The 25,764-nt window shown below is 39.1% G+C and overlaps 1 protein-coding gene and 1 long non-coding RNA gene across 3 annotated transcripts; one reads left to right on the top strand and one right to left on the bottom strand.

Moving 5' to 3' along the window:
• The first annotated feature begins 1,018 nt into the window (after nucleotides 1-1,018).
• LOC110828610 (uncharacterized) lies at nucleotides 1,019-10,072 on the top strand. The gene is made up of 2 exons (XR_015534175.1): nucleotides 1,019-1,255; nucleotides 4,445-10,072. It is a non-coding gene; the product is annotated as an uncharacterized LOC110828610 (long non-coding RNA).
• Nucleotides 6,645-25,523, bottom strand: LOC110828608 (uncharacterized). 2 transcript variants are annotated; one of them, XM_087345177.1, is made up of 5 exons: nucleotides 25,376-25,523; nucleotides 15,661-15,783; nucleotides 12,934-13,053; nucleotides 11,099-11,224; nucleotides 6,645-7,026 (listed from the first exon to the last, which is right to left on the bottom strand). In XM_087345177.1, the coding sequence occupies exons 1-5, from the start codon at nucleotides 25,431-25,433 to the stop codon at nucleotides 6,896-6,898; spliced, it is 558 nt and encodes a 185-aa protein (XP_087201303.1). In that variant the 5' UTR covers nucleotides 25,434-25,523; the 3' UTR covers nucleotides 6,645-6,895. The 2 variants fall into 2 exon arrangements, with proteins under 2 accessions (XP_087201303.1, XP_087201304.1); XM_087345178.1 differs by having other exon boundaries at nucleotides 11,099-11,221.
• Between the last annotated feature and the right edge of the window lie 241 nt (nucleotides 25,524-25,764).

Raw genomic sequence — 25,764 nt, 5'->3', positions numbered from 1 at the left:
TCATGTTGTTAAATTGTCGTGTTATGCCCATTCGCGGTATGTGCAGTGATAAACCCAGTGTGGTGAACAGCTGTCACTGCTGGAACATGCTTAATCATTGCAAATGGAAAGAAAAGGTTTCTGCATTAACAGGAATCGAACTAGTTGAATGATGTTTCTGCTACCATCATACCCTTTTCTATCAAGTAAGCATTTGTTTTTTATTAAGATGTGAATTAAAAGTGATAAAAGTGCACAAAGAAACAAATATTCAAAATGTACTAATTTGCAAACTCTGTAAGAATTTGTGCTCTGAGTGTGAAACTGAGTTTGCTGTTTTGTAGTAAATTATAAAGGAGAAAATTAATATATTTTTATTGATGTGAACAATTTCAATAATAGGTAAATAAATTTCATAACACTCATACAGGGGGATTGTAATTTTTGGAACAATGTGTATCCAACAGTGATGCAAACCTCCTTTTACCAGCCTTACAGCAGTGTCAATAAATATTATTATACAGGTTAATAACGAACGCCTCACAACAGAATAAAAAAAACTTTGCCAGTGAAAGAACTGCAGGAAACTTGTTAATTTGTTACACCAAGGTTAGTAATTATGCAAAATTTTACAGAAATTTCTCTTTCAGATATGTTGTACAAATTTGGCAAATGTAATTTAGTTAAACTTGTGTGTAAATAAATCATCGAAAGATTTAAGAACCAGTGTAATAACAGTAGTTTATACTGCTTGCAGAAACTATTTCAATAAATATGTTGCAGCTCATGTGTAAGATGATACTTTTCTTCACGTAGGTCTTTCATAATTGGACTTTACAGTATTTTCTGGGGGGAAATTACATTCTGCCAATTAGCATATAAGTATTTTGTAAACTGAACTTCCGTTGTTACTAAACATATTGACATCTTGTTTTATGTAACACCAGTATTTTTCGTGTCTTTTCAGCCCATGCAGAATACAACGGGAATGGACAGTTCATGAGGTTTAGGCAGGGTGAAGTGGCAGAGAGTGGTAAATTTTCTGTTGTCAGTCTGGTTGGTAGTCAAGGCATCATTGCCACTAGTGAGAGTAATGAGACATAAAAAGCTCCTCTTGCAATGGAACCTGCTTCTGCCTCATCTCCAGGTCTTGATACCACCTTGGGGAAGCAGTTAGCTGTTGTTAGACAGCCGCTGTTCCCAGATGCATCAAAGGAAGCATTTGAACAAGCTGAGACATCTGTTAGACCGATGGATGTGAATGCTGGAAATAGATGTGCATATTTACAGTATTGTTTAGAAAAGTATATAAAATAGGCTGTTAAAAATGATCAGAAATTTGAACAATTTCCACCATTCATTTGTCTTAGGATGAACTCCAGAATTCTCCTTTCATCTAATCTGAATGTTCATTCATTGTTTGCTTGTTGGGAATATTTAGTAATTTTCCTTTTCTGTTTATTTTTTAAATTGATTCCATATTATTTGCTATATTCTTGTGTATGTGTCCAGTTTTTCATGTGTGTCGAGAAGACCTTGTGTCTGATTGGTTATTACATGAATGTGTTCCCTCTGTCTCATCTTAAAAGTTCTGCCTGTTTGGCTGACAGATGTGTTAAAGCAACGCTTGCAATAATTTCTCTAATTAAACTTAATATTAATAAATATATTTTTATGTAGTTCATGGATGTAAAAATTTACATTTATCATGTAACAGTGTTTGGTTGAACTGATTACCAGCATTGTACTATAACTGTGAGTATTAAGTTTGCATACCGTATATTAGAATCACAACTCTTGTTGCATGGCAGAGCACACACATGGAGCCCATTCTACCCAGGGATTACCAGTTCACATATGAGAAGATATATTCATTCATCTATAATGAGTTGTCACACACTTGTGATTTTAATGATTAATGCAAAATTAAATCTTCAGGAACTGCATAAAATTTTATTTCTGCATGGCATTCTGATGGATTGTTTTTGGAATACCAATTAACATTTAGGTCTTACGGTATCCTTTGTGCTTGTTTGTATGTGTGTGTATGTGTGTATGCGCAATTGTGCATGCATGCATTGTAATGGAATATTATAGGAAACTGTGATGCTTGTATGCAGGCAAATGCAAGGATGTTAGCTATTCATGAATTTAGTCGTACTTTTTTGTATGCAAATCTTTTGCACATTTTATGAAACATGTTCATGATAACTGCAGGAAAATTACAAAGCTTGATATAAATTGATTTAATATAACTGATTATCACATAATGGGCATCTTGGTATCAGGAGGACATCCCATCACAAGACACACAGACTGTTCTTTCTGTTTTTATCCAGAATAATGTTAAACCAGACTTTGAAGGCTCAGACTTTAATTACTTGCATATTCCTACCTTGTTCAGGTGTTGTGTTTTGGTGGGTTGTGTAGCACATACTTTTTTATTTATTGTGAATGATTTTTTTCTTTTTGTTCTTTTACTGAAATTGTCTCTGTTGGTACAGATGTTTTATAATTTGTTTGTTTTTAGTACTGTGAAAAATGTTGGGTGTCATTACAAATCATTGCTCTATAAATTAACTCTAATATCACTCTTTAATGTTCATCTTTACAGAAAACATTAACTTTGGCCACTTTCACAATATTTCTTCTCCTGCCTTAAGCACTTTAATAAATACTGATAACAGTAAGATAAATATGCCTTGCCAGTAATTATATATAAATTAGAAAACGGTGATATTTTTATTTGATCATCAGCAGCATCATCCATGGAATTTAATCTTATCTGTTTTACCATGACCTCTCATCATGTATTTGCCTCCAGACTAGATCTGTTCTGTCTACGTCCATCCCTACATCACATTTATCCACTTATTCTCTTCAATTTCCCATATTTGAATAGACTGTCTTGATGTAATTTCTATATTTAAAACTATTTTCAGCTCTTTCACTATGTTTAAAACTGCTGTTAGTGTTTTGAACTTATAAAATTGTAAGATCTGCATGAGTCTACTCTCACATAGTATGAACTTACTGCAACATTCCCTTTATTCTGCATCTTATGGTTAGGTGATTTCAAGTCTGTAGTGTAGCATATGATTCAGTCCAATGTGGCCATCATCAGGTTCCAATACATGGTTGACAGTGACTTCGTGTCAGCCTTTTCTTTTCTTATTCACAATATCTGAAAAGTAAACTCTCCACCACTAAAAGGACTCAAAATGTTCATCTCATCCTTTTCTCTAAATCTTTCTAGTTAAGTTTATTACTTCTCTGCTTCATGCAAAGTGGTATCCCAGAACGGCCAAAATAGTTAAGAGAATGTAATGCTTAGTTTTTATTTTACTACTTTGACCCAGTGTTAAAATACAGCTATCCCCCTACATGGAATATAATTAGGAAATAAAATAGAAAGATAAAATCAGAAGGAAAGAATAAATGTTCATTCATTGTTTGCTTGTTGGGAATATTTAGAAATTTTCCTTTTCTGTTTATTTTTAAATTGATTCCATATTATTTTCTATATTCCTATGTATGTGTCCACTTTTTAATGTGTGTCGAGAAGCCCTTGTGTCTGATTGGTTATTTATTACATGAATGTGTTCCCTCTGTCTTGTCTTAAATGTTCTGCCTGTTTGGCTGACAGAGTTCATAGGGCATGCTAAAGAAGTTAAGTGGTGTACAAGGCGCTGTTAAAGATTCATGTAATTTTTAAAAGTGACCCTTGCTAAATACGAGGCGCGTCCCAAAAGTAAGTTTCCCTGGGGCCGTTTACAGAAACAAAACACAATTTCATGGAAATATTTATTGCAACAGATACAGCAAGTGTCCAGCTATTTTTCAACATATTCGCCACCGGAATTGAGACATTTGTCATACCGTGGGACCAACTTTTGAATACCTGTGTCGCAGAAGTCTTCCGCCTGGGATTGGAACCACTGTGTGACAACCATCTCCGCCTCTCTTGTCATTCTCAAAACGCTGACGCTGACCGGACAGGAATTTCTTGAGGTGTAGGAAAAGATGGAAATCACTGGGAGCGAGTTCCGGGCTGTAGGGTGAATGATTAAACACCTCCCAGCTGAACTCCTGCAGGAGACTTGCTGTCCGTCGAGCCGTGTGCGGCCTAGCGTTATCACTGACCGCACTTCACAGTCGGCGGGAGCTGGAATAAGAATCTCCATCTTCAACAGCTGCAACGATGCTACTGTGAGAACGCGGGAAGTACCGTTAGTGCATGCGCCATGCTACGTCATTGCTCTATCACGTACGCACAGTCGCTTCGCTCAATATAAGGTTTGCTAGCTGTGGGACGAGTGGGAAACTTACTTTTGGGACGCGCCTCGTACTTATAGTTGAAGCATCACTTGCAATAATTTCTCTAATTAAAATTAATATTAAGAAATATATTTTTATGTAGGTCATGGATGTAGAACTATACAACCTATGCCATTTCTTGTTGCAGGTAGATGAAACACAGGAGAAAAAGAAGTGCAAGAAAGAAAAGAAGGAGGACAGCAACAGAAAGAGGAATCGTGACGAATGATATATTCTAGTGTTAAGATGTCACTGTGATCATCTCAGCTCCATATTTGTTATTCATGGTTCCTTGTTATGTTCCATAATTTTATGTAATATTCACACACACACACAATCCCTATTTCTTCCATTTCTGTCAGTCTTCATTTTCAACGTTTCTTATTTCTGTTGCTTGTTATATACCTGATGCCATGTTTTCTGTGTCTTCTACATTTGTGCCTGTCTAGAGCAGTCCAGTTCCTTATTTTATTTTGCTGTTTTAAACTGATGTTGAAGAAGTCTGTTCTACAGTAGGCCTGTTACCATTTATAATTCAATTGTATTGACTACATATCTCCATATAATCCCATCTTTCAATCTGTAAAGTACTAAATGGAAAGATGCCATAACATTCTTCTCTAATAATATAAATTAAAACTGATGGTTTTATATGGAATCAGTAACAAGCCTTAATAGAGAGTGACTATATATCCAATTTTTTTAAGGGTGATAAAAATCCATAGCACAACTTCCTTCGGAGGGGAAATAATGCCAGTGGTCCCATGTCGTAGATTTACCTTACAAGCATGAACGAGATGTTTCATGAGCACTGTGGCATTATCGACATCCCAAAATCTGACTACCCAGAAAGATGAAAAAATTAATTTCTAAGATACAAGCACACTTAGGACAGTTCCCACTTTCCTACATCAGGTTTATGGCCCTGACAAAAGTAGGAGTAACCTACAACAAAACATGGTGGACTCTGAATCAATTTATAGAGGGCTTGATATAATATTTCCCATACAAATATTTTTCTTTGTTGAGGGTGGAACTAGAAAATTCACAATGCATGTCTTTGGTCTCAAACTTCAATCCTTTAGCATGAGAAGCCAGTATATATATATATGTCACCAGGTCCACCCTTATGTCAAAGCATACTATTTCACTGTATTTACTTATATCCTCGCATATTTTTTTGTACATCCATGCTCTCTGACAGAGTCAAAACTTTGTGACTGTGGAATTCCAGGATCTGACCATGTTTAGGGGTCTGCATAAAGCTGCAGATCCCTCTGCCAGTCATCATCTAAATTTTCACTCTATTATTAAATTTAACAAAACACTGCCAAATGGTCACTTCTAACATAGACCTCACAAGTGAATTCCGACATTCTTGTCAGCTGAGGGCAAAGGACAGAAAAGTTAAAAGACAGTTAACCATCGCCATCCATGTATCAGGATTAAGCACTATTCATCTGACTGTGCGTCACACAGTGCTACCACACCACTGAATCATTAATACCAGAATTAAAGTCTGAGAGGCAGCCCTAGTATGATGAAGGTTAACTGGTGACATTTGAAACAAGATTAGAAAAGTGTATACTATAGAGTACAAAAACATTCCATACGATTTCTGATGGGTGTGTTATAAAATAGTTGAAAAGCTACTGATAGATTTTAGCAACATGGATAGTTCATATAGCCAGTGATAAATACCAGCAAGATAAACTGATTGACATGATACAGGTGTCTAGGGATAGTTCACATGACCACTGATAGATGGCAGCATTAGCAGTTCAAAATAATGATGACAGATGACAGCACCTTTACTTCACACAGCAATAGAAAATCTGTCAGCTGTTTTCAAGTTGTTTTTCAGAAAGGATAGTCAAATGATCTCTGATGGATGTGCAACATGATCTTGGCTGAGAGATGTAACAGGCAGGCAGACACAATGTGCCCATAAGGTTATCTTTGCTTATGCTACTGCATAAAGAACACCTAAAAACAACTTGCAGTTCAATTCTCAAACAGCAATGGCATATATTGATATAAACATACTTTATATTCAGTATGATTAGGTATTTAAAAAGTGTCTAGTCTGTATGGACCCATGGTTTATGGAACACAAGAAAGATCTTAGGTAAAACACAGCTTAAATCATGCTACGAGCATGAATAGTTGTGTATATTTTTGCCACCAGGTCTCTTAACATTCATTACAAAAACCCTCATTCCAGATTGTGCGACAGGCTGGTTCCGCACACAGGCAAGAAACTTGTTTCTTAAGAATGTGTAGAGGAGATTTCCAAGACAGAAAATCATGGAAATATGTGAAAAACTTTGAGGAAAGAAAACTTACAATAGATTAAAGACTATTTTACTGTTTTGTTAGATTTTTATATCATTACATTGAACTGGTATAGACTATGGAAATTTTCACTTTCAATATGCACTGTTGTTAATAACAATGTGGTTATTTCTGTAGTCCAGAATGAAAACAGGTGTACCTGGGTTGCTGGGTTTTTGGACCGTGTCCATCCCCTGACAATGTTTAAAAAACCAAGAATCCAGATTGTATTGCCATTGTATTATTTTATAATTGTCAGAAATCTTCAGAATATATATTTTCTTTGATTTAATCCACATAGAATGAGAGTGCAGGCTTCAGATTGTCCATCAGGAGAACATTGGCAGGTGTTGCAGTCCCTCTTGTAAGTTGTGCCAGGTACACATTTCTGAACATCTGTAATAAAAAGTTAATTAATTAAAATTCACTGACTTTCTAATAACAGAACCCACAGATTCAAGTCTACTAATATAAGTTCTAGATACAATACAATATAGTATACATCTCCACAATCCACACATTAAATTTGACTAACTGGTAATAAAACTCAGAGAATCAGCACTGCTAATGTGAAGATGACCACTTGACAATTATTTTGAGCTAGTTATATACATCAGACTTCTCCACAAACCATCTGATTAATTTAACTGTCTGCTAATAAAACCTAAAGGTTCAGTACCTCTACAACTAAAAAAAATTCATACAATGATGATGATGACCTCTTGAGGTCAAAACACATTTGCCATTAGTGTCCTTCATAGTGTAAGCAGTTTTGTTTGTATACGTATCTTATAAAAAGCAAGGTGACACTTGATCACGATCACAACCTAATGGATTTCTTGTGCCATCCATAATATCATTGGAGATAAAAGAGGAACTCCTTATGAACAGAGATTCTTCACTGATTACAACCTTTTACCTCTTTGTCATGGATGTGATCCAACTATTAGTGTCAGAGACTAATTAATCTTGGTAATGATGACGGATGTATGTTTGGTTCCTTTCCTACAAATGGGACATCATGATTGGGACACATTGAGAATTAATGGCCCACTCTTCAACATTTATATATACCATATTAGAATAAAATGATGAAATTCAATCACTTTCTTTACATACTGAAATTTCTGCATTTTTACAGCATAGGAATCAAGCCAGCCAAGACCGACAAGAACTATGACAGATTCTGAAAAGTGAAATCTTTCTTTGATATGGTCAGTGACACCTATGATAAAATTTACATTCCATCTGAACATTTAGCTGTAGGTGAAGTAATTGTGCTGTTCAAAGGGAGTTGTTTTCAAGCAAGTCAGTCCTAAGGAACAAAATGTTTTTATATAAAGGTCTACAAATGTTGTGATACGACATGGAGATCAACTGGAAAATTCAATACAGATAACAAGAATGACATATTTGGAAGTGAAAATTGTCACTAGGAGAGTGGAAGTGGTTGGCCATAAATTTTACACAGACAATTCTTTCTCCTCCCTGGATGTATCTGATGACCTCAGCACAACAGTTTTTAACAAAAATGGAAATGTTAGATAAAACTGTAAAGAATTCCAGGGGACTGACTATGACAGTAAGACACTAAGATTGAAAATGTCTAACATACATAATAAGTTGAGAGATGTCTTGAGAATAATGATTTGCAATGACAAGTGAAATGTGTGTATACTGACAAATGTCCATAAACCACCAGCAGAAAGCAACTTCTATGAATGCATGACAGCTCCTTTTACTCTGTCAATGAATATATGTTGTTTACAAATAAGTGATAAGTTTTCTTCCGTGTGTAATGGATAGATCTATCATCATTTCTCTAGGTGAACCCTTTGTTTGTATTATGTGAAATTTATATAATACGAGGGTCGCTCATTAAGTAATGCCCCACATTTTTTTTCTCAGCCAATAATGAAGATAGAAAAGTGTACTTTTACGTGCTTGAGATTTGATGTTTCCCGCGTTCGTGTACGGAGTTTCAAATGATTCCAACCGATAGCGGAGCTGTAGTGAACTGTTAAAATGGCGTCTGTGAACGACTCTCGTTACAAGCAACGAGCTGTAATTGAATTCCTTGTTGCTGAAAAAGAAACGGTGGTGAACATTCATAAACGTTTGTGTGCTGTGTATGGAAGCTGTGCAGTCGATAGGAGCACCGTTGGTCGCTGGGCTAAGAGAGTTAAAGCTTCAGGAAGTGAAGAAACCGAGCTCCGTGATCTGCCGCGCTCTGGGCGTCCTGCCACAGCCACCACTCCAGACATGTTGAACCGCGCGGATGCCATTATTCGTGAGGATCGGCGCATCACAACTCGACAATTGGCCCAACAGCTTTCAGTCAGCAATGGAAGTGTGATTGCAATTATCCAGGCTCTCGCATATTCGAAGGTGTGCGCAAGATGGGTTCCACGAAGTCTCACAGCAGACCACAGGATTCAAAGGAAAACGATTTCTTCTGAATTGTTGGAGCGTTTTGATGCTGAGGGATCATTACAGGTGACGAAACCTGGATACACCACTTTGAGCCAGAGACAAAAAGGCAGTCAATGGAGTGGCATCATCCTCAATCACCGAGAAAGAAGAAATTCAAGACAACTCCCTCCGCCGGAAAAGTCATGATGACTGTCTTTTGGGACAGTGATGGGGTCATTCTTGTGGATGTGATGCCAAGAGGTGCGACCATCAATTCAGACGCGTACATCAGGACCCTGAAAACCCTCAAGAAGCGTTTTCGACGAGTTCGGCCTCACAAGCATCCAGCAGAAATTTTGCTCCTGCACGACAATGCACGCCCTCACACAAGTCTGAGAACCCGGGAAGAAATCACCAAATTGGGTTGGACGGTGCTACCCCATCCACCCTACAGTCCAGATCTGGCACCCTCCGACTTCCATCTCTTTGGGCCACTTAAAGATGCTATCCGCGGAACAAGATTTGAAGATGACGAGAGCGTGATTCAAGCAGTGAGGACATGGCTACGTGCACAGGACAAGAGCTGGTACCGGCAAGGCATGCATGCACTTGTTCCACGCTCGCGTAAAACCGTACAAGTTGATGGGGACTATGTGGAAAAATAGTATGTGTAAAGGAAACATTGATTTATATTGTCACTAAATTTGAGCCATCTTGAATAAATATGTTCTGAGGAAAAAAATGTGGGGCATTACTTAATGAGCGACCCTCGTAGTATGAATTGTACTTTATAATATGTATTGAATTATTATTATTATGGCTTTTTCCACATTCTATTGTCATCTGACCGTCTTATGGATCCATGGAATGTAATAAAATATGTATGTATGCATTCAGCAACTCATAAACTTGCTACTGTTGAAGACTACAGTCAGCAAATGGGCTACATCTATGAAGAGATTAGAATGGCTAATAGTTATCTAGTTAGTCAGAGAACATTATAGTGGACAAATAAATTATTTTATCACTTCTTGTAACAATATTTAATAGATAGCATCCTGTGGTAGCCAAATTGATGAATGAAATTTGTTGGTAATGAATGCGAGGGAGCCTCAACCCAAGTCCAACCCAAGCCATCTTAAAACTTGAAACACCTGACACTGGCCAGCGGCAGGATTGCACTTGCACGTGCTGTGTGTAAAGAAGAAAACAGTAACTTCAAAATTCACATTCTCAAATGGCAAAATCAGCTTATGTATAGACAAATACTTGTGTTATTCTTTATATACACACACACACACATGTGAATTCTTTTACAGCTGATATCATTGCTTCATAATCCCTATTTCTTCCATTTCTGTCAGTCTTCATTTTTGACATTTCTTATTTCTGTTGCTTGTTATATACCTGATGCCATGTTTTCTGTGTCTTCTACATTTTTGCCTGTCTAGAGCAGTCCAGTTCCTTATTTTATTTTGCTGTTTTAAACTGATGTTGAAGAAGTCTGTTCTACAGCAGGCCTGTTACCATTTATAATTCAATTGTATTGACTACATATCTCCATATAATCCCATCTTTCAATCTGTAAAGTACTAAATGGAAAGATGCCATAACATTCTTCTCTAATAATATAAATTAAAACTGATGGTTTTATATGGAATCAGTAGCAAGCCTTAATAGAGAGTGACTATATATCCAACTTTTTTAAGGGTGATAAAAATCCATAGCACAACTTCCTATGGAGGGGAAATAATGCCAGTGGTCCCATGTCATAGATTTACAGCATGTAAAAGAACCTTACAAGCATGAACAAGATGTTTCATGAGCAGAATTTGGCAGCCATTTCTCACCCAAGCCTCTCTTGATTATCTACTAAATGGCAGACAAATCAGGATCAGGAGTAGAAATTGTGGATAGTCAATGCGTTGGTCACTCACTACTCACAAACACACACATCAAAAGACCAGGAAACTTCTGAAAGGAGGTAGCTAAGACCCTCATCGTGTTGTAGAGCTGAGAAAGAAAAAGAATACATTCAAAAATTAATGTAACATACCTCGTTTTCTGATGTTCTGAGGCGGACATCCAATCTCTGTGCAGGCAGCACTTCTTCCATCTGCAGAGCATATGCAAGTGTTGCAATCTTTCTTGAATACTGACCCAGGTTCACAGGTCTGAGCTGCTGGGAAAACCACATTAATTCACATATTTTAATATGCCTCATTAACTGGTTAATTAACCTGTATCATATGGGAATATGGCATTTACATGGCTGCTGGCCAGAATTTACCTCTGAGTTTAAGTGTTTAGCATGGCTAACTGGTCATGCGTAAGCTGCATGGTGCTAAATGTAAAATCATTAAGTTGCTGAATGTCGCCCTCGGTGGATTAGTGGTTAGCATGCTCGCCACTGGACCCAAAGTTCATGGGCTCAAACCCGGCCAAGGTTGGTGGATTTTTAAGGGTGATAAACTTCCTTAGCACAACTTCCTTCGGAGGGGACATAAAACCGGTGGTCCAATGTTGTAGATTTACGGCATGTAAAAGAACCTTACAAGCATGAATGAGGTGTTTCATAATCTAAATTCAATGGCCATTTCTCACCCAAGTCTCTCCTGATTCACTACTAGATGGCTCTAGGAGTCAAATCAGGACTGAGTATAAATTGTGCAGAGGCAGTGGGCTGGTCCCTCACTACTTATAAATGCACAGTTTGAAGACAAAGAAACCTCCCACATGGGAGGAGGCCAAGGCTTGACTTCGGGCTGTTGCACCATAGAAAGAAGAATTTGCTGAATAAGAAAAAGTCCAAGTTGCTTTATTAAATTGTCATCCACTGGGGGTATACAAGTGAATCTGAAACAGTGAAAATTTGATGCCCTTCTAACAGACTCATGTAACAATAATATATAGAATTTGCATATTTTCTGAACCACATTACAAATTATATGGCAGTGCTACACAGAAACTTGCTGTGAAGCACTTTAAAATATTTAGTGTCACACAGTTTGGCTGTCTGGTAATGAATGTCCATTACAGGAATTAATTCCTCTTAGTCCCATATGTTTTTTTCTGAGCATTTGAAAAGTAACTGTCTGATGTGACCATATTCAGACACTATTTTACAATAATTTTTAATGTGTAGCACACATTTCTCTAGGAACATAAAGCTGCCTGTGTAGTGTTCGATGTAAGAATGACAAGGCAGTGAATTGGAAGGAAGGCAGAGGAGACAGGTAAACTTATTATGCATTCTTTACACAAAGTAAATGAAAACAATGCAGAGAGGGCTGGAAATGTCTGTTTGTCCACAAGAATCAATATGGTAACCATGGTAAACAAGACAGCCATGATAATCAAGGTAACCAAGATTATATGGGAATCATGGTAATGAAGACAAACATGGGAGACAAGGTAACCATGCAGAAGTTAGGTTAGGCTAGGTTATGAAAGGCTCGGGTACATGGTAGAGTAATGCTGCTTTTCTTCTGGACTTAATCTGTGATTTAATATTCCAAGATATGATTGCTGTAAGGTAAACACAGCAACGAAGACAAGCATTGGACCCAAAGTAACCATCAGTTAGGGTACAGAGTTGGTGAGACAGGGTTGATCTCGGCTGGAGTACATTAGGCTACACATTTAGAATCCAACGTTTGCAGAGAATGCATGTGCCAATTGTGTTTCTGTGACATGTGAGGAAAATGTGTGTGTTCAGATGATAAATCAGTCACTTTGTCATTCACACTGAGATTGAGTGAGTCTGCTAATGCATAAGAAAATTCAATGATTAGTCAGTCACATAAGAAGTAAGACTCTGGTCAATCAATCAGCCATGTAAGTGTTCAGTCTGTTCAAGTTTTCATTGTGGTTTCATCATGTGTAACTTACAGAGTGCTTCTTGTGCTGGTCTGTTAAAGCAAGCTCTCCGTGTGCATGCAGGTGCACCAGTGGGTGTACAGAAACATATGTTGCAGTCTTGCTTCCAGTTGGTTCCAGGGGTGCAAGTATCTGTCCAGAAACAGTTTAACTGTCATTAACATTCTGATACCAAAATGCCATTTCCTGAGTTTCACATCTCTCATAATTTTGTCTACTTCCTTGTTATAAGTTATTTCATTATAACCTGTGGTCATACCAAAGTTTTCAGTTAATAACAGCACCTATGTTTATATATGGAAATAGCTGGGGGGGGGGGGGTTATAATGGTGTCATCTCTATGCAGAACAGTTTATGAAAATTAATGCAGAAGATTCACAGATCCAAAACTTGGTGTGCGTGAGAACTGAATGATACATGATGAAAATGGTGAAGTGAAGACAATGACGATTCTGGTAAAGCATTGGGTGGAGATAACCAGATTAAAATTTGCAGAGAAGTTAGGTCATATGATTGAAGATCTCTCTACCTTCATGGGTTCATGATGAGAGAGACCAAATCTGAATGTTTAGTATAGGACGATTAAAATATGCTTCATAACTGGTCTCTTATAAGAACACAAGTATTACTTATGTAATTCATGAAACACTGAACATTTCAACATGACAACTGTAGAGTATTTGAAATCCTGTGATAAAACATGCATGTTTTCAACTAGGTAAAAAGGAATGTGCATGGTTGGAGATTGTGAATGGTTCAGTATATGGATGTTACATATTCATAATGAGAACTGAATCAGTAATATATATTGAGCATATGGCTCTTCCCATCCATAAAGTACTGTAATTATTATGTAATTAGTCAGTACATATTTAGATTCATCATCATTGTCATTAAATAGCAGATTTGGCTGCTTTAGTCCTTCTAGTGTCAATTGTTCAGAAGTCTCTTAAGAGTCCGTCCATTTTGCTTTTCCCAGCAGATCTGTACTGTGGCCCAGTTAGGACTATAAATTTGTTCAGTGGACCTGATTGAGAAGGTATTTATTCTCTCTCCTTGTTTATAATCTGAATATGGAGACAGAAAAAGTTTCTAAAAAGTTGTAGATATAGACTCTATCCCAGACAATGGATAAAATACAAGAGAACATCCTTATATCCGCTCCATATACTGTTATTAATTCAGCAAATCTATTTCTTAACATTCCAGGTACACATATTTGGACTTTGAAATTCTTCATAACTATCTTTCATTTTGGCTAATAACAGATCCATGTTATATAATGCCCATGGCCATGGAAAAAGTAATTGCTTGGTTCAGAGATTTAAATGTTGCAAAGGGAATTTATGTCAGAGTTTTCTTTCCCCCTGGGCATGACGTTAAACTGTGTCCACAGACCGAGTGACCACCGGTATAAGTGGTCCCCCTCTACCAAGTGCCAACAGCCTCTTCGGAGGGTGGATGAGCGGGTGGAGGTTCAGGGCACCCTCATGCCCTTGGGGTGAGAAATCACCCCTAAAGGCGGATGAACCCGGATGGGTCAACGGCATAGGATGCAGAAGGCAAGGGGAATCCACCGCATTAAAGATCCTCAGGATATCCCAAGTATCAGCAGCTCAATAGCTGCTGCCAACCAATCCTAGGATTGATTACAAAAGAAGAAGAATCACACTGTCATTGCCACAATCACTCAATTTTATGGTTTGTGTGGACTAGCCCAATTTAAATAACACATTCCTGGAAGACATTTTAAGGACTGAGAAAATCCAAGAATCAAGAAAAAGAACCTGAAAACTACTCATTCTGTCACTGTTAGTAATCTATATAGCGAACATTTCATGAAGAATCACAATTTTGTCATTTTGGTGGCGTAGAAATGTTTTCTACATGAAGTCAGGAACAGCAAAACAGAGCATGCTTGCTGAGTTCTCTACATAACTCAACATGCATATAAAAATGCAATCCATGCATCTGTCTGTACACATCTCTTCCTACCTCTCTTGATCCTCCTACATATGTTAATGGTGCATGATGCATGAGCTTTTATGCCATCCTGTGAGCAGATGCACATATTGCACTCATCCATGAATCTTGTTCCAGGCTCACACCGCTCTCCATCTCTGGGAGCTGAGCGGCAAACAAGTTTGTGTATTTTTAACTCTGGTTGGTTGGTTAGTTGTCCTTTATTTAATGACATTTTGCCAACAACACAGATTATGTGAGGTACCGAATGATAAAATAATGTAAGATGAGTTGGTAAGGTTATAAATTTAGCAAGACTGTTTAGAGTTTTTGTAACATGTTCAGGTCTCTGAATACATTGAGTTATAAGATTCTTTCAATGTCAATGTTAGCATGAGACAGTCCCTGTATAAACTACAAATTTTAAAAATCACTATTACTCATCACTACCTCAGAAAATGCAAAACAGGAGTAAGCTGTATTAATCACACAAATGTCTTAGTATATAATTGTCTCTATTCTATTCTGAATTCATCTTTATTCAAATACTTGCAAGTTATGTCTTTTCACAGGCTTAAAAAACTATATTTCAGAACCATACAAAGCAGGCAACAAAATGATAATCTTGTGTCTATAGTATTAATTAACAATAATTTTAAATACAGATCAGATGATAAATGAATAACAGATGCAAGCAGATTTGTTCTAAAGAGGTATGCACCAGCAAGTATCAGATAGTAACTAGGTTACTTAGCCACGTATTTCCAATGATCTTACCACGCTTCTGCCTGACAGATGGTAAACATATTTTGCGGGTGCAAGCTGCTCCACGTCCATCTGCAGAACAGCGACATTTATTGCAATCCTGTTTGAAGATGGAACCAGGCTCACAGCTTATCTCTACGGAAAGAAAATGTTACTTTTACTATTAACTCCATGGCATAAAGCATTTTAATGTTAGCCTCCCATGTATGCACAGTCTCCCTAATGGTTTTTTCCATTGAGTCATTTAAAGAACAAATGTATGCATTTCTTGCTCCTACTATGTTCTGCATATGCCCACCTTGACTGTCTCCATATGCAGTATGTAGAATGCTAGGTGAGGAATACCAATTATAAATTTTATATTGAAGTATTCCAGTTGCATTTTCACTCCTTGTGCTGATGATGGAGACAGCAAGGACCTCTGAAACGTTGGTATACTTCTACCAAACCACATGGCACTACAACCCAGAAAATAGCCATATAGAGTTGTATTTTGTACTTTCTATTCATTATTAATTCCATATACGCAACTTTATTACAACGTATGACTTTATGGCAACATGTTTTGACATATATTATGTCACCTTCAGGATATTTTTAGTATGAATACTGAATTACCATAGTGCACCATTTTCTATCGAAGAAGCATATCAAAATTTCTTCAAATGGAATTGTTTTTATCATCAGCATGTTTTGGTGTTATTGTTCTAAACTTTATTATGTTATGAACTGCGACTTATTATCTATTTACATATTTGTATGTTGTTCTCTTCCCCCCTCCTCTCCGTGCCTCTACAACCCATGCGGGCCTTGGCCACCTCTTTTTGGAGGTTTCTTGATCTATTTAGATATTTGGTAGGACTCCTTGAATGAGTGATCAGCCCATCATACTTATACACAGGACAGAACAACAGAGAAAGACGCAGACAAACATCAATGCCTTGAGTGGGATTCAAACCCACGGTCCCAGTGTCCAAGCACACAAGGCACAAACCTCAGACCACACATCCACTGTGACTGGCAGTTCTGTTTTGTAGAGCCGAGTATTATGTGGCTTGTGTTAAGATAAGTAGGTACATATGTTATAAACTGAAATGTGTGTCAAGTGATTGCAAGAAACTGACTTTTGAAAAATGTCTCAGTCCTCATCATAACGGGTCTGATGTCTACAGACAACCAAAAAGCTAACTAAGGGTGGAGTCCTGCGCAAGTGCAAGACATCATCCCTTCTAGATAGCACCATTCCTGTGTACGAAACGCATTGCTGGAAATGGTAAACAGGGCGATGACGGAGGCAGTATGACCTCTGAAACGTTGGTAACCATCGACCAGACTACACAGCGCAACAACCCAGAAGACAGAAATCTTCATACTCTGATGACGGAGGCAGTAGGACCTCTGAAACGTTCGTTAACATCGACCAGACTACACAGCGCAACAACCCAGAAGGCAGAAATCTTCATCGCCCTGATGATGGAGGCAGTATGACCTCTGAAACGTTGGTAAACATCGACCAAACTACACAGCGCAACAACCCAGAAGACATAAATCTTCAAAATTAATGATCCTTCAGTAGCATTGAATGAGGCGGCATAGCTCAGTCAGTAATGTGGCTGGCTACTGACTGGACGACCGAGGTTCGATCCCCGACGGGGCAGAGGATTTTTCCTCTAGACTCTGTGTCCAGACTGACTCTGGGGCCCATCTAGCCACCTCTCCAATAGGTATCCGGGTCCTTTCCCAGACGTAAAGCGTGGCCGGGCGTGATGCTGACCACTCACTTCCATCTAGTGCCAAGGTCAAGAATGAGTAGGAGCTATACCTCCTCTCTCCCCCCCCCCCCCCCAAAGCGCCTACATGGCTCATAGTGGGACAGCTGTATATTTACTTTACTTCAGTAACATTGAAACACGTTATATTTCAACATCAAATGAAGTACTGATGTGGAGTGCTAATGCATGATTATTCTTAAAATCTTCCATTTCTACATTCCATGCGAATCCCTGCATCTATTGCAACAGAAACTCAAACTACATTTTAGTTAACCACACTAAATTACGACATGCAGTATTCAGAAAGATTTTATGGCAAGTGCTTGGCAGTGGGGAACACCCCCCCCCCCCCCGCCAAGAGTAAAATGCTTCCATCGCTAGAACAGTTCAATGGACATAAACTCAAAATTCTTTAAAGGCTCAAATTATTGGAATTTCTCCCTTAACTTAGTCTTAATAACAAAGACCTACGGACAAATTCACATCTTCTGAAAAGTAAAGATCTGATAACTTTACTGTTTTACACTACCGAAATGTATCGCTACCAAGGGTCTGCACGCAACTGTGGTAGACTGTCACATAACCTGTGTCTTGGAATTATTGGTACACATGATTCCGTTTTGTTTCCACTCTTTGTTAATCACTGGTGCTTTAAGACAGTATCAGCACGGATAATACTTAAACGCTAAGCAATAACTTGATTGGAACTTGGTATACGAAAGGTCCGAAGCTGTTCCTAGGCTCCTTTCGATGGGTGTAATATCAAATAGGACTATACCTGATGTTGACAAATCCTTACAATTTCAAGGAGGGTAATGCCAAGGATTGTAACGGCTTCGCAGAACGGAGGGGGGGGGGGTGAAATCACAGGGGGAGGCAAGTCCCAAGGCTGAGAGATAGATCCCTTGTGTGGAAGTCCCGAGAGAGGAAGAACTCTCGAAGTGCAAGCTCCCGAGCTGGCTTAGGCCTTTAGGAAAGTCACGTGACACTCTAATCGGTAACGTGGGAAGGCCATGGGTGTCCAAGACAAAGGCAAAGCGTGGATTTCTGCACGCCAGGGGGAGCAATCACGGCAGACATTAAGTACGGGTTCGAATAACAGGTACAATATATTTCGCGTAGTCGCCGTGTTGCCATTTTACATTATACAAATTATTGCCGTGTCAGTGATGCGTATCTTCCGGAGATCTATTACCATAAGCCGTCGTATGACCCTGCAGGCCTTTGAAATGGCAATAGTTTCCATACCGCCATATAAGTGTTGCCGATTTCAGGAAATTAACAAGATTACGATTTTAGGGCAGACCCGAATGTCATAACTTCCATGCCAAATTTAATCCAAATCCATTCAGCGGCCCTGGTCTTGAATCATACGAAATGGTGAACAGACAGGCAGACACAATTAAACATTCAGATATTGTGTTGTTTCTCTAAGGAAACATAAAACAGCGGCCTGGAGACGTTAGGCATATGTTCGTTGTTACGCTTTCTTTGCATTATGTGTACGAAACAACCACACATAGGGCTTACCACGCGCGGGCGCGTGCGCGTGTGTCTGTGTGTCTGTCCGCCCGTCCGTCTGTCTCTATGATTAAGCTCCAGAACCTCTGTAGGGGTTTAGATGAAGTATGGTATGCAATTCGTTACTGGTGGCTACCCTGAACTCGTTAATACCAATGGTGTAAGCACAAACTTTGGCTATGGACCCACTGGCGCGGCAGCCGCGCCGCGTCAATGGATTTCTCACCTATAAAAAGCAATACAAATAACAGCCGCGCGCGACAACACTCGACACGCCGCACGCGGCTAGTCGCGCCAGTGTTAGGTGCGACCGATACTAGCGCCGCATTGTATAGAGTCGTACAGTGATGAGTGGCAATAGATCTTCGAAAGATTCACAACCTTGGTTTACGCATAAAAAATCCTAAAACAATGAACAACCGCCACTTGACAAATATTCTATCCCACGATCACCTAATGTCAGTGTCGCGGCACACCGCCACGAAATTTTCAACTCATTTTATAATTGATAAATAATTGTTTAAAATAATTATTATATTTGTTTACCGTCAAATCACAATAAAATAGTAAGTTAAGATAATTAAAATGATTAAAATATCATCTTATGTTCCATATCGAGCATTCGATTTACATCGGAACATTCACAACATGTTTCGGTTTATCAAACCGTCATCAGGTGTAAATTATAAACTTTTTAAACTCAAATTACAATTATTTATAGTTTTTACAATTTTATAATTTTATCATCTTTCTCATTATATTTTATGGAAGTTGTGTCTAGATATTATTAATATAACATTATTGATGTTTATATCAGTCAATTATGAAATAGCAATCGGTTCAGATGTGTTCAGAGGAGAGATCCAGAAATGTTACCATCTCGGAACAAGGTTCGTTACTGACTCATTCAGTAACGAACCTTGTCTGACAATAATGTTATATTAATAATATCTAGACACAACTTCCATAAAATATAATGAGAAAGATGATAAAATTATAAAATTGTAAAAACTATAAATAATTGTAATTTGAGTTTAAAAAGTTTATAATTTACACCTGATGACGGTTTGATAAACCGAAACATGTTGTGAATGTTCCGATGTAAATCGAATGCTCGATATGGAACATAAGATGATATTTTAATCATTTTAATTATCTTAACTTACTATTTTATTGTGATTTGACGGTAAACAAATATAATAATTATTTTAATTAATATCACAATATGACGCAGCTATACTATATCAAATAATTTTTTGTCTTGTTTTCTGCTCTGCCTCAGTTTTCATTTTATTTATTATGATCGGGCAGACAAGATCTACTAAATGGAAACGGAACGTGACACAATCATTTTTGCGGCAAAACATATCTACCTCCACTTCACTTTTATTGCTACCCCCGGTCAACTAGCAGTTGATAATAAAAAAAATAGAGAGAATATTGAAATATACAAACTTGGGCAGCACAGTGGGATCACTCCTTGGAAATAAAGTGCCGTATCGAAAAAGCCAGAGCCACGTTCATCAAAATGGGATCAATGTTCAAGAGTAGAGACTTAAACACCAAGTTAAGATTACTCAGATGTTCAAACCAATCATCGTCCCTTCCTAGGTGAAACCATTCCCGCGCACAAGGCGCATTGCTGGAAATGGTAGACGGTCTTAATATAAGAACGGAAATTATGCTATCGCTAACAGGGTTTCGTCGTGGCGAGAGCCTCGACCATTACAACTGGGATCCGTTGCTGCTGATGGGAAGTTATCCCGTCAGGCAAGTTGTCCAAAGGAATTTGGTTGGTTGGATCTCTGGGGTTTGAACCCAGAGATGGAGGGGCCGTTTCGGCTGAAGGCCTCCGCGGCATGGGGGGAAGATCACTTCAGCTGATGGCCTCCATGATCGGGGGGCGGGGGGGTGGCGGGCCGTGCCCCTATCAAATTATACCCTGGCATTCGCCTTACAACTGAGGAAAAGCACGGAAAACCTCAGTCAGGGTAGCCGAATAGTCAAGACCACTCGTTGCGCCGACTTGGCCGTCTTTTGGGGACGGCCTCGGCTGGCCTGCTGAACATCGGTCCCCCATCGGTTGCCCTTGGGTGACCTCTGACAGCCCTCGTTCGGCACGAGTGCCTCCCGAGTTGCCGGACTAAGGGGTTCCCCTCACCAGCTAACCTCGAGTCAAATTTCTCAGTCAGATGTTATATTCTCTCCGGCGCTGAATCGTGGACGCTGACCGAAGCTTCTTCAAAAAAGTTGGAGGCTTTCTAAATGTGGTTGTACTGACGTATTCTCAGAATTTCCTGGACTGACCGTGTAACCAACAAAAAGGTTCTCGAAAACTTCGCAAAGACGTTGAGGTTAAGACCATAAAAAGAGAAAGTTGGAATATTTCGGTCATATCATGAGAAATAGTGATAGATGCGGGCTGCTTCAGCTGATAATCCAGGGAAAAGTATTCGGAAAGAGGGGACCTGGCAGGCCAAGAATCTCCTGGCTTCAGAACCTAAAAACTTGGTTCTCGATGTCCACTGGGGGGCTGTTTCAAGTAGCAGCCAGTTAAGCTCAAATTGCTATGTTGATCGCCAACATCCATAACGGATAGGCACTTTAAGAAGAAGAAGAATATAGAAAGGTTGCCCAACACTGACCTATATGAACTCCAGTACGTTAAAACAGAGCCAACTCACGATGATTCTATTTTTCCGTCTTCATGACACAGAGAAGACGTCAATAACATTAAAAATTAAAGTTGTCTATTATTATTATTATATTATTATTTAGTGTTCTGTCTGCCGACAGGTCCATATGAACAGGATCCTTCCATCCTTTTCTCGGACTGGGACCTGTTCATATACGTTCTTGGCAGATGATCCAGAAGTGGTTTGTCATTGCCTTCTTCTGTGTGTGAATGGAGTAATTGTTGGGATGCCACGGAGGAAAACTCCGTGTTGCCTAGACCACGGCCTTGCCCAACACAAGTTATAAATTCGGGCACCGCCGGGAATCGAACCCGAGACCCCAGGATTACAAGGCCAGAGTTCTAACCACTAGACTACCGTGGCGGTAAAGTTGTCTAAGTAAAGTAATTTCCTCCATCTTTTGTTGTTTTTGTAATTATCATGTCAGGAGACATTTCAGAATGTATCGTAGGTTGGACATCACATTTATTAATAAATTTGTAATAACTCCGATTCTATGGTGTTCTCCTATCAATGTTTCCGATAAATAAATGAATCAGTAGAGAATATACAAAACGTTTAACATGCATATTCGTGCATTTTAGCCACAATAGTGGAAAGTACGTACGCTCGTACATTAGACAGCAGTTCATTCGTGTCTTGTGGGGATTAGAAGACAAGTATTTTTTTAATTTGAATAAATCTTACGTTGAAAAGATACGCTTAAATTCTAACATCGCATCCGACGAGTTGTTATGGTTATGAGGACTATGTTTACTTTAAAGCTACGTTATATGCAGTACACGTACTTTTTATAATAGCTAGGAACATCCAGAGTTTTAAAAAATAGCAAAGAAAAGACTTGAAAACTGTGTATTCAGAAAGGTTGCCCCTTACAGTCTTGTTTACTTTGAAAACCATTTTAAATCTATAAATACGCTATGTAGGTGAAACATGGAGTTACAAACTTAATATAAGATGCTGTATACAATTTCGCCGTGTTACATTTCAGGTACTTAACTAAATGGAAAGAATGATTTCACCACGTTTCCTCGGCAATGCATCGTACAATAAAATTTTAGGAAAATCTCCAATTCTAAACGAAAATCGGTCGTTTCATACATAAAACTGACATGATGGATTTGTGTATGTACTTATGTTCGCTTGTAGGTCGATAAAACGATTGCACCAAAATTGGCTTGCTTATTCCTTAAGACCACAAAGCGAACATAGGACAGCCAAAACTCCGTAAAGATAACTTTAGTTCGATTCCAGGAGAGTGGTTCCCGTAGCTACGAGACTTAGCACGATGGAAAAATGGCGCCGACACCTAACTCGTTCGCTCCGATGAGTAGATTACGGTAACATAGGCCACAATTCCGACAAACTGTACTGGATTCCAGTTATGGTGAAGATATCTGTGCCTTGTAAGAAAAAATATGATCTACTTCAGCGAGGACACTGATTAGACCCGCTAAAAACAGGAAACTAACGTTTGCTGCATTGTAAATATTTGGAGAAATGGCGTCATGTAAGTTCAAACGAATACTTGTGTTGAAATAATAAGCGATAAAGCAGCCATATCGGAGTCAAAGAATGTGGGAACTGAGCACACGTTGCGCAGCGCAGCTCAGGACGTAGAATTGTGATTAATAACAACATGGAGCGAATACATGTAGTTCTTACATTAGCAGCCAAGTATTAATATTTATTCAACAGATTACTACGAATTTTAATACACATTTTGATACGTTTACAGCAAAATTATCGGTGGATATGAACTAGGATGGTGAGATAAAGAATGTGCAAGTATACGAGGTGCGATCAGAAAGTTTAAAGACTGTGTCAACAGCGGGCGAACCGGATGTAGTACGAGCTTCTGCCTTTAGGGGGTGCGGCCTACATTCATAGTGAATCAGTGTGCCAGCCGGCATCATCGAATTAGCATTTGTTTCTTAGTTACGGGCGTTTTGGTAGTGCATTACACCGACCCTCCTGCGATTTCGGAATGGCGTGTGCATCAAATTTTGCCAAAGACTCGCCAAAACGGCTACGGAAACCTATGAAATGCTAAAGCAAGCATTTGGGGAGTCCGCAATGGGTCGTGCACAAACGTTTGTGTGGCATTCACGTTTTAAAAATGGCCGAACCTCTGTCGATGATGACGAGCGTTCTGGACGACCATCTTCGAGCACAACGCCCGAAAATGTTACGAAGATTCGGCAGGCCATTCACGAAGATCGACGTCGTACCATCAACGACTTGTGCGACATTGTTGGGATAGGCTATGGGACCTGTCAGCTGATTCTAAAGGAAGAACTCCACATGCGACGCATTGCAGCCAAGTTTGTGCCAAGGCTCCTGTCTGAGGACCAGAAGCAGAATCGACTTCTCGTTTGTCAGGAGCTCAAAGATCTTGCAAGAACCGACCCCAACTTCCTTTCTAAGGTTTCCTCTTCCCAAAGATGAAAATTCAGCTAAAGGGAAGGAGATTTGAGACGATAGAAGAGATTCAGGCAGAATCGCAAATGGTGCTTGACAGGCTGACAAAGAAAAATTTCCAGGGATGCTTCCAGGCTTGGCAGCGGCGCTGGGATCGTTGTGTTCACTCCCAGGGGAACTATTTCGAGGGTGATGGATGAATTTAATACCTGAGATAAGTGTACGGGTTTTTATAGGCGCAGTGTAGAAACTTTCCGATCGCACCTCGTATAAGATTTTGGTGAAGAGACTTCTTGGAGAAGGTCCACTTATAAGACCTACGTATCTTAGGGAGCTCCGTTTTAAGGATGGGAATTGTTCAATTGGCTGTGGGCCAGTAGCAAGCTCTCGTGTCCTGTAAAAGCAGTGTTGAAACTCTGGGTCCTGTTATCGCAGTGACAATGACATGTGCACAGATAACAGCTGTCAGGTACTGAGGTGGAGTTTCCGTGTGCTACGTGTACTGTTTGGCAGGAAACCTCACGAAAATGTGTCCAAGACAGAGGGAAGATTGTGGTTTAATTGCAATGTAATCTAGTTACAAACATACACTAACTACTTTATGCTTACCCGAATTAAGAACTAATGACAATGACAATAATATTAATAATGTTTTGAAACCCATTCCCATGCATTTCACATTACACCCGAGCCTCAATGAAATTTTCTAAAGTTAATTCCATCAATTTTCTCTTCCCCATCGCAAAAAGAAAAATTCCATTTCTGTTAACAAAGATTGAACTCAAATGCAAGCACAGCACTGATGGAGTTAAAACTGTGTCTTCTGCAAAACTGTAGTCCAGTTAAGGGTTCAGCAAAAGAATAGTTAAACAATTGCAATGCAATGGGCTCAATGTCCATAAGATAATCCTCCAGAGACGAGGCATTCATCAGTCAGAAACTCAAAACAACAAAATACTAACTGTAAACCTTTCCCATAAAAGCTTTGAAGCCAAGCGCGTCCAACTTACAACGAAAGGGGTGTCCAAGATATAGGGTATTGTGGACATGTAAAATTATAGGATATTCGCCGGTTCCAACTAAAATTTTCCATGATAGAATTGTGTCCAACTTGAGGGGTTTACTGTATTCGTCTTGGTTGTGCAGACTTAACAACTGTGCGTATACGAAATGCGGTGTCTCTATACAGCGCCGTGGGCGTACGTCTCTTACGAAAACCCAACAAACACACGTGTGCAGAACTGACGAATACATGCGCACGAAGTCTCCATGTGCAATGGTGCAGGCTTACATGTCTTAGGACTAAGCCGTACTTACCTGCATAAGCGGACGCTGCGGCTGCAACCAGCAATACAAGGATGAAGAATCGACTCATGGCTCAGCGGCGACCTCAACAATACAGACTGAGCGATCCGCGCTGCGACTCTGGTTTAAAAAGCATTCCCCCTCCCCTCCTACCCATTAGTGAACATCCTCCGGCGATGATGAAGTATTAGCACACCCAATCGCTCACTCTGTGTTACATTGTTGTTTGTTTCTGCAAGCCTGGCCATCTCTAACCTGTAGCATACGGGAGGAAATCGATATGGCGATATACTCGATCGATTACTCGCTACGTACAAATCGTTTCGAGACGAAGTATTCATCTCCAAGAGAGGAAGAAATAAAACATATTTTAATGGAAGTTGGCACCAAATATTCCAGCA

The sequence above is a fragment of the Zootermopsis nevadensis genome, unplaced genomic scaffold (genome assembly GCF_977971745.1).
Source record: "Zootermopsis nevadensis isolate Lab colony 2312 unplaced genomic scaffold, Znev_1.0 Znev_ptg000008l, whole genome shotgun sequence".
Lineage (NCBI taxonomy): Eukaryota > Metazoa > Arthropoda > Insecta > Blattodea > Termopsidae > Zootermopsis > Zootermopsis nevadensis.
This window is presented reverse-complemented; position numbering and strand designations above follow the sequence as displayed.